This window comes from Nansenia antarctica (assembly GCF_963989245.1).
Source record: "Nansenia antarctica genome assembly, chromosome: 19".
Lineage (NCBI taxonomy): Eukaryota > Metazoa > Chordata > Actinopteri > Argentiniformes > Microstomatidae > Nansenia > Nansenia antarctica.
The window spans coordinates 22,949,068-22,963,222 of NC_137692.1; the positions used below are offsets into that span (position 1 = coordinate 22,949,068).

A 14,155-nucleotide genomic window follows, 5' to 3' on the forward strand; every position below is an offset into this window, starting at 1 on the left:
AAAGCGGGTTTAAAACAATAAACACCAGCTATAAGGCACAGTTTCTGGTTATGGGTTAGTTTGTTGCTCCGGACAAGCGCAAAGAGCACCTCATCCGAATTAAAGCGCAACGCCGAGCGAGGTGACGTCTCTACCGGCCAAGAATCGAGGGTTCACCCGGTGTTTGGGCTTGGAGGACGGGGGTGGGATTTCCCGATCTTTCCTGTCATTGGTTAATATTTTATTCTGTTGACATGTTTTCTTACTGCTAATGCTTCCGACACCTTCTGGTCCACCCCCCCCCTGGCCCGAGCTGTCAGAACCACGCCTATGGAGCCTCCAGATTGGTCCAGAAAGCGTAAAATCAGCAATCAAAGGGGCTCGGTTCATTAGTGTCGGGATCGGACGCAGGAAGGGACATGTGAGATAGTCACAGCTCTACAGTGAACGGTGCAACATCTAAAAAACCATTTCAACTCCGTGTCCGTGTGGAAGGATTGCTCCAGAACCCTCTGAGAGAGAGACTCCTTATTTTTCTCTGAAAGCGACCGGTGATCGGTGGGCGAGAAAGCGAAACATCGACCCAGCTCTCTGCGCTCCACTTTGTCTGATATTATTACTACGGGACTTCATCGGAGAGGCACTGCCAGCACTGGGAGTTTAACGCAGTAGCCCTAGTTCCTTTTTTGTAACAATATTCTTTCAAATAAGCGGTCCATCTTCACCCTTTTTAATAGCTGGGGTTGGTAGTCACAAAATTGCCTCCTGTATTTCTGGACAGAAATAAATCCAATTGGAAATCTACTCTACTGTTTCAGACAGAAGCTTCGGGAGGAAAATATCACTTGTAAATCATTATTTCACATCAATTTCTGAATGCACCGATGAGAGATCCAGTTTATCCAGGGACCGCGATGGCTTATCACCCGTTCCACGCTCACCGGGCGGTGACCGACTTCCCCATGTCAGCGTTCCTGGCGGCCGCGCAGCCCTCCTTCTTCCCGGCGCTGGCCATGCCTCCCGGGGCTCTCTCCACCAAGCCCGTCCCGGACCACTCTCTCCCCGGAGAGGCAGGGCTCCACTCGGCGTTGAGTCACCACCATCAGGCGGCCCACCTCCGCAGTCACCTGAAGAGCCTGGAGCCGGAGGAGGAGGTGGAGGACGACCCCAAAGTCACACTGGAGGCCAAGGATCTATGGGACCAGTTTCACAAGATAGGAACCGAGATGGTTATTACCAAGTCTGGAAGGTGAGAGAGAGAGTGCTCCCTTATAGCCAAGGAGATGTTGAGGCTTTTAGTGGATATCTATAATCTGCATGTCTATAATAGCTAGTCCGCTAAAAAGCTGTTGTATTCAGATGTACACTGTTTTATAAAGCTAGAACATTAGACCTAGATAATTAATCTAATATAATTATAATAATAGGAACCGAGATGGTTATTACCAAATCTGGAAGGTGAGAGAGAGAGAGTGCTCCCTGCTTATAGCCCAGTGAAGCAGATTTTTTTGAGGCTTTTTCGTGGATATCTATAATCTGCATGTCTATAATAGCTAGTCCGCTAAAAAGCTGTTGTATTCAGATGTGCACTGTTTTATAAAGCTAGAACTATAGATAATTAATTGAAGTATTGTACACACATCGTAGGGCCTTAAAAGACTGCCGCGGTGTTGCTATATTTTTGGCATGGACTATTGTAGTTCATTGCCTGCTCATTCACTTTAGTTAGAAAGACAATAAAAATGTTTCTTCGAGACAATGAAGATCTCATAAAAAAATTAAAAAAAGAAGTGTTTCGATGGTACGGTTGCAATCAAGTTGAGTGGAGCCGAAATATGTCACCATGCAGCTAGTCAGAAAGAAAAGAAAGTGGAATTTAATATTTCAGGTTAGGCCTATTTTTAAAGTCGATTAGACCATTTAGGTCGTTTTGAATTGTAGACGTTTTATTACAAATAGGAATAGAGGACAACATCATCTGGATATGATATATAATATCAACATGACCAGTTGGCTTCATGTATCATTCTGCATTCTGTCAGTTGAGCTTCTGGACTTTGTAAACAGACTGTCTGTCAGTTGATGAAGACGAGGATGGTGATTTAGCCTAAGTGACAGTGTCATGCCCTGTGTACTGCAGTTGGCTGAATTCAGATCAATTCATGCTCCAAGTCATTGTATGGAGAGAAAAATAATATATAAACACACACACACACACACACACACACACACACACACACACTCACACACACACACACACACACACACACACACACACACACACACACACACACACACACACACACACACTGTTACAAATAATATATAAACACACACACACACACACACACACACACACTGTTAATATGGCGTACACGTTATGGTTACATTGTAAACGAAATATCTGATGAATATCCAATGCTAATGAACATGTACTGCAAAGTGGTTGAATTGAATGCTTTCATTTTGTTGTAAAAAAATGTAAACATGTAATATTCTTATAGCTAGCGATTTAATAATGTATCAATTTTAACTGCATGGGGCTGTCATGATATTGAGTTTTATACCAGATGTCCTGATTTAGCCGGTAACCTAATGTCCATGGCTTTGTTTTTATATTTTATTTATAAAAAAGGTATTTTTCACTATCTGAGCTAATTCCACGCATACATACTTGCTTCCCTTCCAGGAGAATGTTCCCTCCTTTCAAAGTGAGAATAAACGGGCTTGATAAGAAAGCCAAGTACATTCTATTGATGGACATCGTGGCCGCGGACGATTGTCGCTACAAGTTCCACAACTCCCGCTGGATGGTGGCGGGGAAGGCCGACCCCGAGATGCCCAAGCGCATGTACATCCACCCGGACAGCCCGGCCACCGGGGAACAGTGGATGGCCAAGCCTGTTGCGTTTCATAAACTCAAGCTGACAAACAATATCTCCGACAAGCATGGATTTGTAAGTAGCGTACGTCATCGTTTTATATTTCTACTTTTACTATTTCTACTTCTACCGAAATGTGTACTCATTTGAAATGAAATAAAGGAATTAGGTTACAGTACGTGACGTTAGAATTATAAGGTTCTATCTCCATTTTTGTCAAAATTGAGTTTTTTTACATAATCTGATCCATTAGGTGTTTATTAATGCCTGTGTGGTGTTATTTTAAAAAAATGACATTTTTGAGTTATTAATTCATAAAATACAAAGGTTTCATCTCACAGAACATAATGGAATGTAAAAACGTTGACGCTCAATATCTCTGAACTGCCCTAAACGGAGATAGAACCTTATCATTCTAAGCTCACAAAATAGTGTTGGATTTGTTGAGTAAGATATTTGTGTGGATCAGTGCTTTCATGCGGGAATTATTTGTTACATAATTGGCACAATATTTTCACTCTGAGAAGGCTTACCACCGTGGACGTTAGACAGAGCTGTTGAAACTGTGTCGACACATGAATTAAACTGCTGCAAGACATCGCTCGTTTAATGTTTCCAAATATCATGAACTCCTCTGAATAACCGAAAGTGTATTTGAACTTATTATTAGTTGACTTTATTTAGCTGCGGAGGTTTTAAACGTCATTGTTTCGTGAGCTTAGAATGATAAGGTTCTATCTCCGTTTAGGGCAGTTCAGAGATATTGAGCGTCAAAGTTTTTACATTCCATTATGTTTTGTGAGATGGAACCTTTGTATTTTATTAATCACTAACTCAAAAATGTCAACATTTTAAAAATAACACCACACAGGCATTAATAAACACCTAATGGATCAGACTATGTTAAAAAAAAACTCAAGTTTGACAAAAATTGAGATAGAACCTTATAATTCTAACCTCACGATTTGGTAGATTTGATTCACGGTGCAAGTTGTAGATAAATAAAAACATAGCTCTACTCGAGGGGAACGTTGAGGATTAGATAAAGCGTCAGAACATCGGGTTAAGGAGCCCAGGCTTGGAGGCGAGCCTCTCTCACGACCTTTGACGTCTGTTTTGATATCTTCACTCCAGCGTGTGTCCTGAGTCAGTTATAAGTGTATAACAAATACAACATGTGTCCTATGTACTTGAGGGCCTGTGCGTGTTTCCTAGCCCGTCCCTGAAGCTCCATATCTAAGCCTATGCACACTGTAAATACGAGCCGTGGAGGAGAGGGAATAGTGAATGCGTCGAAAAGTAAATAGGCTACAATCCGACTGTAAACAAATTGAACATTTACATGCCCGAAGCAAGCCATTGCAATCTGTTGCACTTTCAGACATACGTGAGCTAATAATGATATGGTTCTATCTCCGTTTAGGGCAGTTCAGAGATATTGAGCGTCAAAGTTTTTACATTCCTTTATGTTTTGTGGGATGGAACCTTTGTATTTTATGAATTACTAACTCAAAAATGTCAACATTTAAAAAATAACACCACACAGGCATTAATAAACACCTAATGGATCAGATTATGTAAAAAAACTCAATTTTGACAAAAATGGAGAACCTTATAATTCTAACGTCACGATACGTGTCCAGGGGAAGAGGAGAGTAAATAAAATGGTTCCACGTCTCCCAACAACATGGTTCACTCTGACCTATGCGATACACTACAATGTAAATCGAGAATATTAAATAATAATAGGCTAGTAGGTAGGCGCTTGCAAAGGGATGATAATTCGGATATCACACTCGCAATTTGTCGTCGACCTTTTAAACAAAGCTATGTGGCTTATAGTCAATTGGTTGTGACCAATCAGCTAGGGACATTTTTGGGCAAAAAAATCATTGGACACTGAAACTTCGTAGGAACATGGTAGGTCTGGTTTTGGAGGGGGGGGGGGGCACATTTAATTAAGCTATAGTCTATAGCGTACATAAATATAAAGGCTAATCGTTGTTGTTTTTCTCTCTCCCTTCAGACGATCCTGAACTCCATGCACAAATACCAGCCCAGGTTCCACATCGTGAGAGCCAACGACATCCTGAAGCTTCCATACAGCACCTTCAGGACCTACGTGTTCCCCGAGACGGACTTCATCGCTGTCACAGCCTATCAAAACGACAAGGTAAGAATTAATATTAATTATTATTAATATTAATATTGCGTAATATTCTGTTGGAGGTGTCTGCATAGGCATACATGTATTGATTGCAGCTGTTGCCTTTGCCTAAAGGGTTAATCTAAGGAGCCATTTTTAGGCTTTTTTACAGGCTCAATTTGGGAGTTTAATGGTCTCACCTTTGTACAACTTTGTAGTTTATCTGGTGATTTTTCCATGGTTGTGAATTGTCACTGTAACGGTCACTGTCACTGTCAAATGTAGTCTACTGTGACTTAAAGCGGTTGCTGGGTTTAAGCTTCTGATACTTGCACCTGCCCAAACCAAAATCTGTTGTCATAGACTAATTATGCATTGGTTAAAAAGTTACTAGTTTGACCCCCCCAACTGCAGAATATGACATATTGTAATACGATTTAATAACCTGCGTCTTGTGTAGCCTATTGTGCAACCCCTGGTATGGTTGTTTGTCTAGTCAAATCTAAAGAGTTGGTGACTCCGGACACATTTGTTTGATTTGGTTTCTTAAAGGTGTCAGTAATTCCTAGATTCGGTGGGAGTATTTATTTTGTATCCAGACTAATTCTCTCCTGTGCTCCAGCCTCTCGCCGTGTATAAAGCTAATTGGCGTCCGTGTCACTGGGGGCTTGGTGGTCTTGTTACTGTCGTAAAGTTTATGGCCAAGGAGTCACAATCGATTAGAAGGCACTTAGGGTGCTCGTCAGTTTGTCCCGGAGCTACACACACACACACACACACACACACACACACACACGCACACACACACACACACACACACACACAGCTACACACACACACACACACACACACACACACACACACACACACACACACACACACACACACACACACACACACACACACACACACACACACACACAGTCTCCGAGGCTGCGCAATCAAAGCGTGACAGATGCCGAACGCAGCTGCGGCTCCTGATTGGTCAGTTCACGAATTCCTCAAGAGTTCCATACAAGGTGAGGAGGGGAACAGAGGGGCCTCTTGGAACAGCCCAAACCCAAAATCGCAATCGCAATATATAGTCCAAGCGTTGAGCGAAGCAGCCGTTGGATCGACTGGCATACATGTTTTTCTTGCTCGGAGATTGATGTGTGTGATTTGACAATACAGCGCTTGGTAGCCTATTTTTCGATGTAAGACTTTCATGAAGTTGCAATGATCCCAAACCGCATTATCAAATATTGATAACTGTTGTACTCCTCGCCCCCCCCCCCCTCTCCACCGCTTCCTCCCTCCGTAGAAAAAAAAGGCTGAATGTCTGACAGTGTGTAACCCCATAGAGAAATATTAAGTCGCTGAATTTTTCTCATGGGGCTCATGAGAATAACGCCCGTCATTAAGCCTCTATTAATAATGCACAATCTATCGTGGCTTCCTTTCAAATATATCCGGTGTGTTTAACGCGGGACACAATGTAGGTGGGAGGATATCAGAATAAGTTACCGAAAACACGTGGCCCAAACATGGGTCAAGACTATAAACGTCCAACCTTTTAGGCTATTACTCCACTGCTATAGACTATAGTACTACTACTAATAATAATAATAATTACTAATACTAATACTAGGCTACTTCTACTACTACTAATAACAATATTTATAACAATATTTACAATAATAATAACAATAATAACAATAATAACAATAATAACAATAATAATAATATTAAACATTAAGTCATAATATGCTGTGTCAGTTTCCTGTCTAAAAGGATATTCTGTCTCTCCCTGTATGCAGATCACCCAGCTGAAGATTGATAATAACCCTTTTGCCAAAGGATTCAGAGACACCGGAAATGGGAGAAGAGAGAAAAGGTCTGTCTGTCCCTCAATCAGCACTTCAATCATCACGTGGGTTATTGCTCAGCTTACATCACTCACTCACAGCAGGGATGCATAGCCTAACGGTTATGCTTTCCAAGGACACTATTAGGCTAGCTGCTAAATATTCACAATTTCATTCTAGAAAGCAACTGACCCTGCCGTCATTACGCATGTATGACGACCAATGCAAAGGTGACCGAGATGGGGCCGATTCTGACGCCTCCTCGAGCGAGCCAACCGGCAGAGACACGGTTCACTCACCGATCGGACCTGTGTCAAGCCCGCTTAGGTTCAGTCGAACCAGCCGAGGTAAGGAACACATTCAGAGTATCATGCAAATGCTTGAAAATGCCTGGGTCATATAGCCTATTGAACAACTCAACCTGTTATACTGTTTGAAAGGTTTATTGTTGCAAAGTAATGCCTAACGTGACCAATACTACACAATTGTCATCGTTTTATCAGGTTAAGCGGATAGTAACACAACAACCAACAGAAAAAGTATAATCTAAGACTGAAATTGGAAAATATAGCCAGCTACGAATAGTAGGCTAGGGTTAGGGTTCTAATGTAAAACTGCTGACCACTCAATTGACTGTGTCTTCTATAATTTACTCAGATTTCTTTTTATAGAGAGAATGCAACACAAAGGGCTATGCTAATGTTAATTCTGTCAGTAGGCCTCTTGGGCTGACATGTAGGAAGGAAATGGTTAGACAAGCCATGTTAACACTAAATCATGTCTGTACACTTTAAATAATCACTTACGCAGTGCGCGTTGGTGTGCATTTGAATGTTTTAAAGTAAACTGCTGCTATTTCAACTTTTTTTTTTTTTACACTTTATTATTGATGGTCTTTGAGTCCTTTTTATTAATATTCATGTCAAGCATGCCAGTGTCTTTTTTTAGCCCCCAGTTAGCCTATTTTAGGCTACTTTTAGGCCCACATAGTGATTTTGCCTATTCTTTTATTTTTGATAGATGAGAAAACCTGCAGTGACAGTGAGCCAGAACTGGACCATCAGGATGAACGGTGTACCGAGTCGAACAGCCCGGGACTGGAGCCACCATCTCCCTTCAGTCACAGGAGCGACGAGCGAGTGAAGGAGAGGCCCAGACAGACAGAAAAGAAAGACCACCATCCGGACTCCAAGAAGCTGAACGGGCCGATCTTCAGCATACGGAGCCTAGAGAAAGAGAAGGACAAAACGGAGAACAGGCATAGAAAAGACACCGATCATTCGTCTAAAAAAGACTCCTCGGACAGCGGGGGCATCAGCGCGCTGAAGGAGGGGGGCTACTCTCCGCTAATGGTCCAGACCGAGAGCCCCTCGCACTTCACGGCCAGCCACCTGCAGAGCCTCGCTCTGTCCGGCTTGCACGGCCAGCACTTCTTTAACCCTCTTAGCGCCGGACAACCTATGCTCTTTCACCCGGGACAGTTCGCCATGGGCCCCGGGGCGTTCTCCGCCATGGGCATGCAGCATCTATTGGCTGGGATATCCGGAGCAGGTCTGGAGAACGTCAGTCTGGCGGCCCAGGGCACGGGGGGGGCCAGCCCCTTCCCTTTCCATCTGTCTCAGCACATGCTGTCCTCTCAGGTAAGACAGACACACAACTCGTTTAGCATGTAGGGCTATGGTGTAGCTCAGTGAGGATGTGGGCTATGTTATCATCAACATGATCTGCAATAGGCCTTTACCATGATATGCTACACATGACATTGCAGTGACCTATAGGTTTATATTGTAGCCTATAGCCTACACAATTCCAAAAACAATATAGGCCTAATACATAAATACATTCCAACGTGTTTCAATTCGATTTTAGTTTTTACTAAATGCTAAACATTGTGACTGTGTACATTTTTAAATATATGTATTGTGAATTGTATAAGGGACCAAAATAAACATTCTCAATCAATCAATCAATCAAACCAATGGGCTATAACAAGTACTTGCGTTTATTTGGCCCATACAACATTCTTGCAGAATTATGCTGTATCGTAATTAACTCCATAAAGGGTGTTTGTAGGCCTAGCAGACCCTCTTATTTGTGTTAATTCTAGTCTAGCGGCATAACCTACTATGGTAACGGCCTCCTTGAGTTTCGGTTGATATTTGAGAGTGTCGCTCGCGTTCCATTCATATAGATGGAATCTGAATCATACCTCTACGTTCCATGGTTCTTATGCTAACGGCCATCTCCTCCCGTCTCATTTCAGTGAAATCTCTTTCTCTTCGTCTCATAATATGCAATTATGCTGTATTGTAATTAACTCCATGAAGGGTGTTTGTAGCAAACCCTCTTATTTTTGTTAATTCTATAGCCTCGGCCTTAAGTTTCTGTTGATATTTAGGGTTAGGGTAAGCGTTGCGCGCTTTCCATTCATATAGATGTCCGAATCATACCTCTACGTTCCATGGTTCCTATGCTAACGGCCATCTACTCCCGTCTCATTTTCAGGGCATTCCCATGCCGACCTTCGGAGGCCTGTTCCCCTACCCCTACAACTACATGGCGGCCGCTGCAGCCGCCGCCTCCGCCCTCCCTGCCGGCACCACGGCCAGCCAGCTCTCCCGGAACCCCTTCCTGACCAACACCCGTCCCCGGCTCCGGTTCAACCCTTACCAGATCCCCATGTCCATGTCCCAGAGCGCAAACCTACTCACCACCGGCTTGCTGAACCCCGGCGGCTCTGAGTCCTCGAAATCCGGCAGCAGGGAGACGAGTCCAGTGCCCCCCGAGCACCACCACCACCACAAATCAGCAGGGTCGAGTTTAAGGACCGGCGGCTCCCCCAAATCTGCTGCCATGAAGGACTCCGTCAACGAGCTCCAAAATATCCAGAGATTAGTGAGCGGTTTGGAGAGCCAGAGAGAGGCGAGGTCTCCCTCCAGAGACTCTCCGAAGTGATCTCTCTCTCTCCCCTTTTTTTGGCATCTATAATTCCATCAAGTCCGTGGCTTGAAATATCAGTGGACATTATCAATTTGTTTTTGTACAGCACATTACAGCGAATGGGCCCGTGAAGGAATGAATGGGGGAGAAAAGAAAAGAGCACCGTCATGTTAGGCCTATTGTTTTGTTGGGTGCGCAATATGGCTATAGCATTGACATAATATGAAAACCAATGCGTTTCAGTTGTAGGGACTGGCGGATAAAACGTGAACATATGAAGAACGTTCTTCAAACGTGAACATATGAAGAACTTGGCTGCGAGGAGATAAAAAAACCTTTAGGCTACAATAACAACAACAACACATGTCATGTAGAGCATGACGTCAAGAAGCCAGTTTGCAACCTCGTAGCAGGTTTATTTTAGAGAGGAGGAGAAACACAACGTTATCAACGTGTTAAGTAAGAGTAGACCACATGCTTTATTTTGTTTATGTTGTTGTTGTTGTTTTTGTTGATGAGAGCACTGCATTATTGATAAGCATTGATGTGTGTTTGGCCCTTATAGGCAGCAAGCATGTAGGCGCAAAGCTGCCTGCTGAAAAGAAGCTATACGACAAGCTACATCCAAAAAATATTAAAATAAAAAGGGATGGAAAATGAACGTTCCGTCTAGCATTGATAGAAGAACGCTTATCATTTCTGCCAGGCAAGTTTTTTATTTTTTGTTTTTGTTTTTTTAAACTATTTATGTAATTAAAATAAAATTCTGTAAATAAGCTATAAGGAATCCAAGAATATGCAATTGGTATTAATTTATTCAAGGCTGTACATTAGCGTGTATATAATATTTAGAGTTTAACTCTTTGCTTTTTTTTTTTTCATTCATTCATTTTACATGAACGTATAAGCCTGTATACTGTAAATGAAAAGCTATTTAGCGCTTGTTGGTTTGAAAAAAAAAAAAAAAAGTCAGACACAAAATGTCAGACAATATCTCTCTGTCTATGATGCATTGCTGAGTATGCTGCCTGAGACACGTGGAAGAAACACGTGTGCCATGTTCAATCGCTGCAAATACTAATATCAATGGAGAGGGAGAGGGGGAGGGAGAGGGAGAGAGAGAGGGAGAGAGAGAGAGGGAGAGAGGGGGAGAGAGAGGGGGAGAGAGGGAGAGAGAGAGGGAGAGAGATCTCTCCCACGTCCTCCAGGCTACCTGACCATAATCTGCAGGACACCCAGAGATAGTAAAACCTCAGGTTCTTTCACTCCAACACATGAGAGATAGCATTTCTCCTTAAATGGGCGCATCATGCATATCTATACATAAATATATTTAAAAATTGAAAGCGTATCTCGTTTATGCTGGTTGTCCGGGTAAATTCATCTTTTGTTTGAATTCTCTCACAATTTAAATAAAAAAAACATGTGTTGAAAAGTTTGGTTCGCTCATATGTTGAAGAGTACCTGTGTGTCCTACAAGCTCCTACAGGTAAGTAACTACTTTACTATTAAGCTACTACTACTACTACTACTACTACTACTACTACTACTACTGCTACTTCTACTACTACTGCTACTGCTACTATTACTACTACTACTACTACTACTACTTCTACTACTACTGCTACTATTACTACTACTACTACTACTACTACTACTACTACTACTACTACTGCTACTATTACTACTACTACTACTACTACTACTGCTACTACTACTACTACTACTACTACTGCTACTATTACTACTACTACTACTACTACTACTACTACTGCTACTACTGCTACTATTACTACTACTACTACTACTACTACTACTGCTACTACTACTACTGCTACTATTACTACTACTACTACTACTACTACTACTACTACTACTACTGCTACTACTACTACTACTGCTACTATTACTACTACTACTGCTACTACTACTACTACTACTACTACTACTACTACTACTACTACTACTGCTACTACTACTACTACTGCTACTATTACTACTACTACTACTACTACTACTACTACTACTACTACTACTACTACTACTACTACTGCTACTACTACTACTACTACTACTACTACTACTACTACTACTACTTCTAATAATAATAATAATTATTATTATTATATTATATAACATAGTATAATAATTATTATAATAATTGTTGTTGTTGTTGTTGTTATTATTGTTATTCATTTACTATGTAACACATGAGAACTGTTCATGGTTAGATCATTTGAGGCCTCTACCAATCCATTTAGTGTAAAAAAGGTCTTGCGTTTTTTGCTCGCCTAGTGCATGAACTACAACCACGATCAGAAAAATAACGGTGTCTCAAACATACACACACATAGGCTACACACACACACACACACACACACACACACACACACACACACACACACACACACGCACGCCTACACGTACACATACACACACGGTATGGAATTTGACCTAAGTACACTGCTTATGAGTCTACGGCGCCCTCTGTTGGCAGATGTTTTTTGGGGGGAAAAAACTATATTTCTTCACCCATTTGTGTTTTCCATGCAATTTGAAAGAAATCCTATAATAATAATAATATACAAAAATGATGTAATAACATCTTATAATAACAATAATAATAAACATAATAATAACTTATAATAATAATAATAATAATAATAACAACAATAACCTATTATTCGTATTGCATTGTTATTATTACCATCTTGAAATAGCATACAGAGGAATGTTCGTGATGTAGCCTAAGTAATCTATTTTTAATGTATGATGCTGTCAGTGTGTTTCTACAGAGTTTCCTGTAGTATTGTCTGTAGGCTACGTGGGTATTTATAGAAGTTGAATAGTAATGCAAGTGTATTTATAGGAAGGCGAGACACGGAAGTCCCCCCCCCCCCCCCCCCAAATGACACACACCCTCTTGCACTTTCAATTGCATTGGCAGCCAAATGCAGTTAACCGTTTGAGTGAAATAGCATTTAAAACTCATCACAATTTAGGGCCTAATATATGAAAGGGCCTTTACTGGGTATTTAAATGGAGAATGTTTTCAGGCATTGATGTAAATAACTTTCACTAAAGACACATATTCTGATTTACCTACCTTGTGGTTGTGGTATTATTAAAATTAATTACACCTAAAGTGCCTATAATGGCACATTGGCCTGTCACAAAATGAGAGCTATATATGGATCACGTTGACGCATAGCCTAATAACATGTTGTAAGCATTTCCTTAACAAAACATTCTACACAGGAGGCTGAATTTGGCTATCAAAACTTTGGCTATCAAAACGTGTGAGAGAGAAGAAGCCTTCAGTTCCCCGGTAACAACTGGCCCACTGCACGGTGAAAGGGTTAAGCGTCCCGGCTGGGAAGTTTGGGAGGATGGGCGCTTGGAGCCTTGGACGCCCAGCCACTTTGGCAGCAGACAAGCCTTTGTCCCGTAACCGGCGCCTGTCGCCTGCCGGCCCGGGCCACACAGCCTCCCCACACCCGCGCACAAAAGCAGGGGGGGGGGGGGGAGAGAGCCGCAGTTCCTAATTAGAGAGGCCCTTCTTGTTGCTTTTCTTTCCTTTCTTGCAGCGATAATCAAAAAACCTCTCTTTTCTATTACGCGGGGCCATTGTTTACCACATGCTATCTTCAGTTAACAGAGCGAGCTACTCGACCCCGCGCTCTCGGATAAAAAACGTATTTGTCTAAATCAATCAGTCAATGCCTGATCAATAGGCTCCCGTGGCGGAATCGCGGATCGCGACTAATGATTAGTGACGGCGCGGGGTAAAAAGGCCAAGACTATTCACAACTTTGTTAAATGATCAGTGTGTATGCCGCTATTTTCCTTATTATCTGTCCTTGCACACAATATAGTCATAGTAGTCTATACAGCAGCCTATGCAACATATAAAGGGACTGTCTAACAACAGTTTTTTTTTTTTAAATAGCCTACATTTATTTAAAAAAAAAGAAATATAACGGTTTAAATATAGCGTTAATTTAAAGTGTGCGCGTGACGAGATATATTAGAATCTATATTAGGCCTAATGCTCATCACTAGGCATGCGCAAACAATATTAACGGCATGAATGACCCGGATAAGGCCAGACAGTCTGCTCCTTCCACTCAACACAGAGACCTGCCATGATGGTGTTAGCCTACCTTCTTCACCACTGTCTTCAGATACTAGCTGTCACTTTGGCAGGCTCACCAACCACCAATAACCACACCTAAACCTCGACACATCGGTGCCGAATTGCTTGCAGCAGGACCCATGGAGGAGTAGGGTATGAAATACAACTGTGAACATTTCAAACCTGTAAACTGCGACACTTTAAATGAATGTGCAACAACACTATG

The 14,155-nt window shown here is 41.9% G+C and overlaps 1 protein-coding gene across 5 annotated transcripts; it reads left to right on the forward strand.

Annotated features, from left to right (window-relative positions):
• The first annotated feature begins 413 nt into the window (after positions 1 to 413).
• tbx2b (T-box transcription factor 2b) lies at positions 414 to 11,217 on the forward strand. Of its 5 annotated transcripts, none has more exons than XM_080549260.1 (7): positions 414 to 1,228; positions 2,669 to 2,945; positions 4,888 to 5,034; positions 6,807 to 6,919; positions 7,035 to 7,201; positions 7,875 to 8,494; positions 9,360 to 11,217. In XM_080549260.1, exons 1-7 carry the CDS (start codon positions 864 to 866, stop codon positions 9,807 to 9,809), a joined length of 2,139 nt encoding a protein of 712 aa, XP_080405386.1. In that variant the 5' UTR covers positions 414 to 863; the 3' UTR covers positions 9,810 to 11,217. The 5 variants fall into 5 exon arrangements, with proteins under 5 accessions (XP_080405386.1, XP_080405388.1, XP_080405387.1 ...); XM_080549262.1 differs by having other exon boundaries at positions 6,807 to 6,883; XM_080549261.1 differs by having other exon boundaries at positions 2,669 to 2,936.
• The last annotated feature ends 2,938 nt before the right edge of the window (positions 11,218 to 14,155 follow it).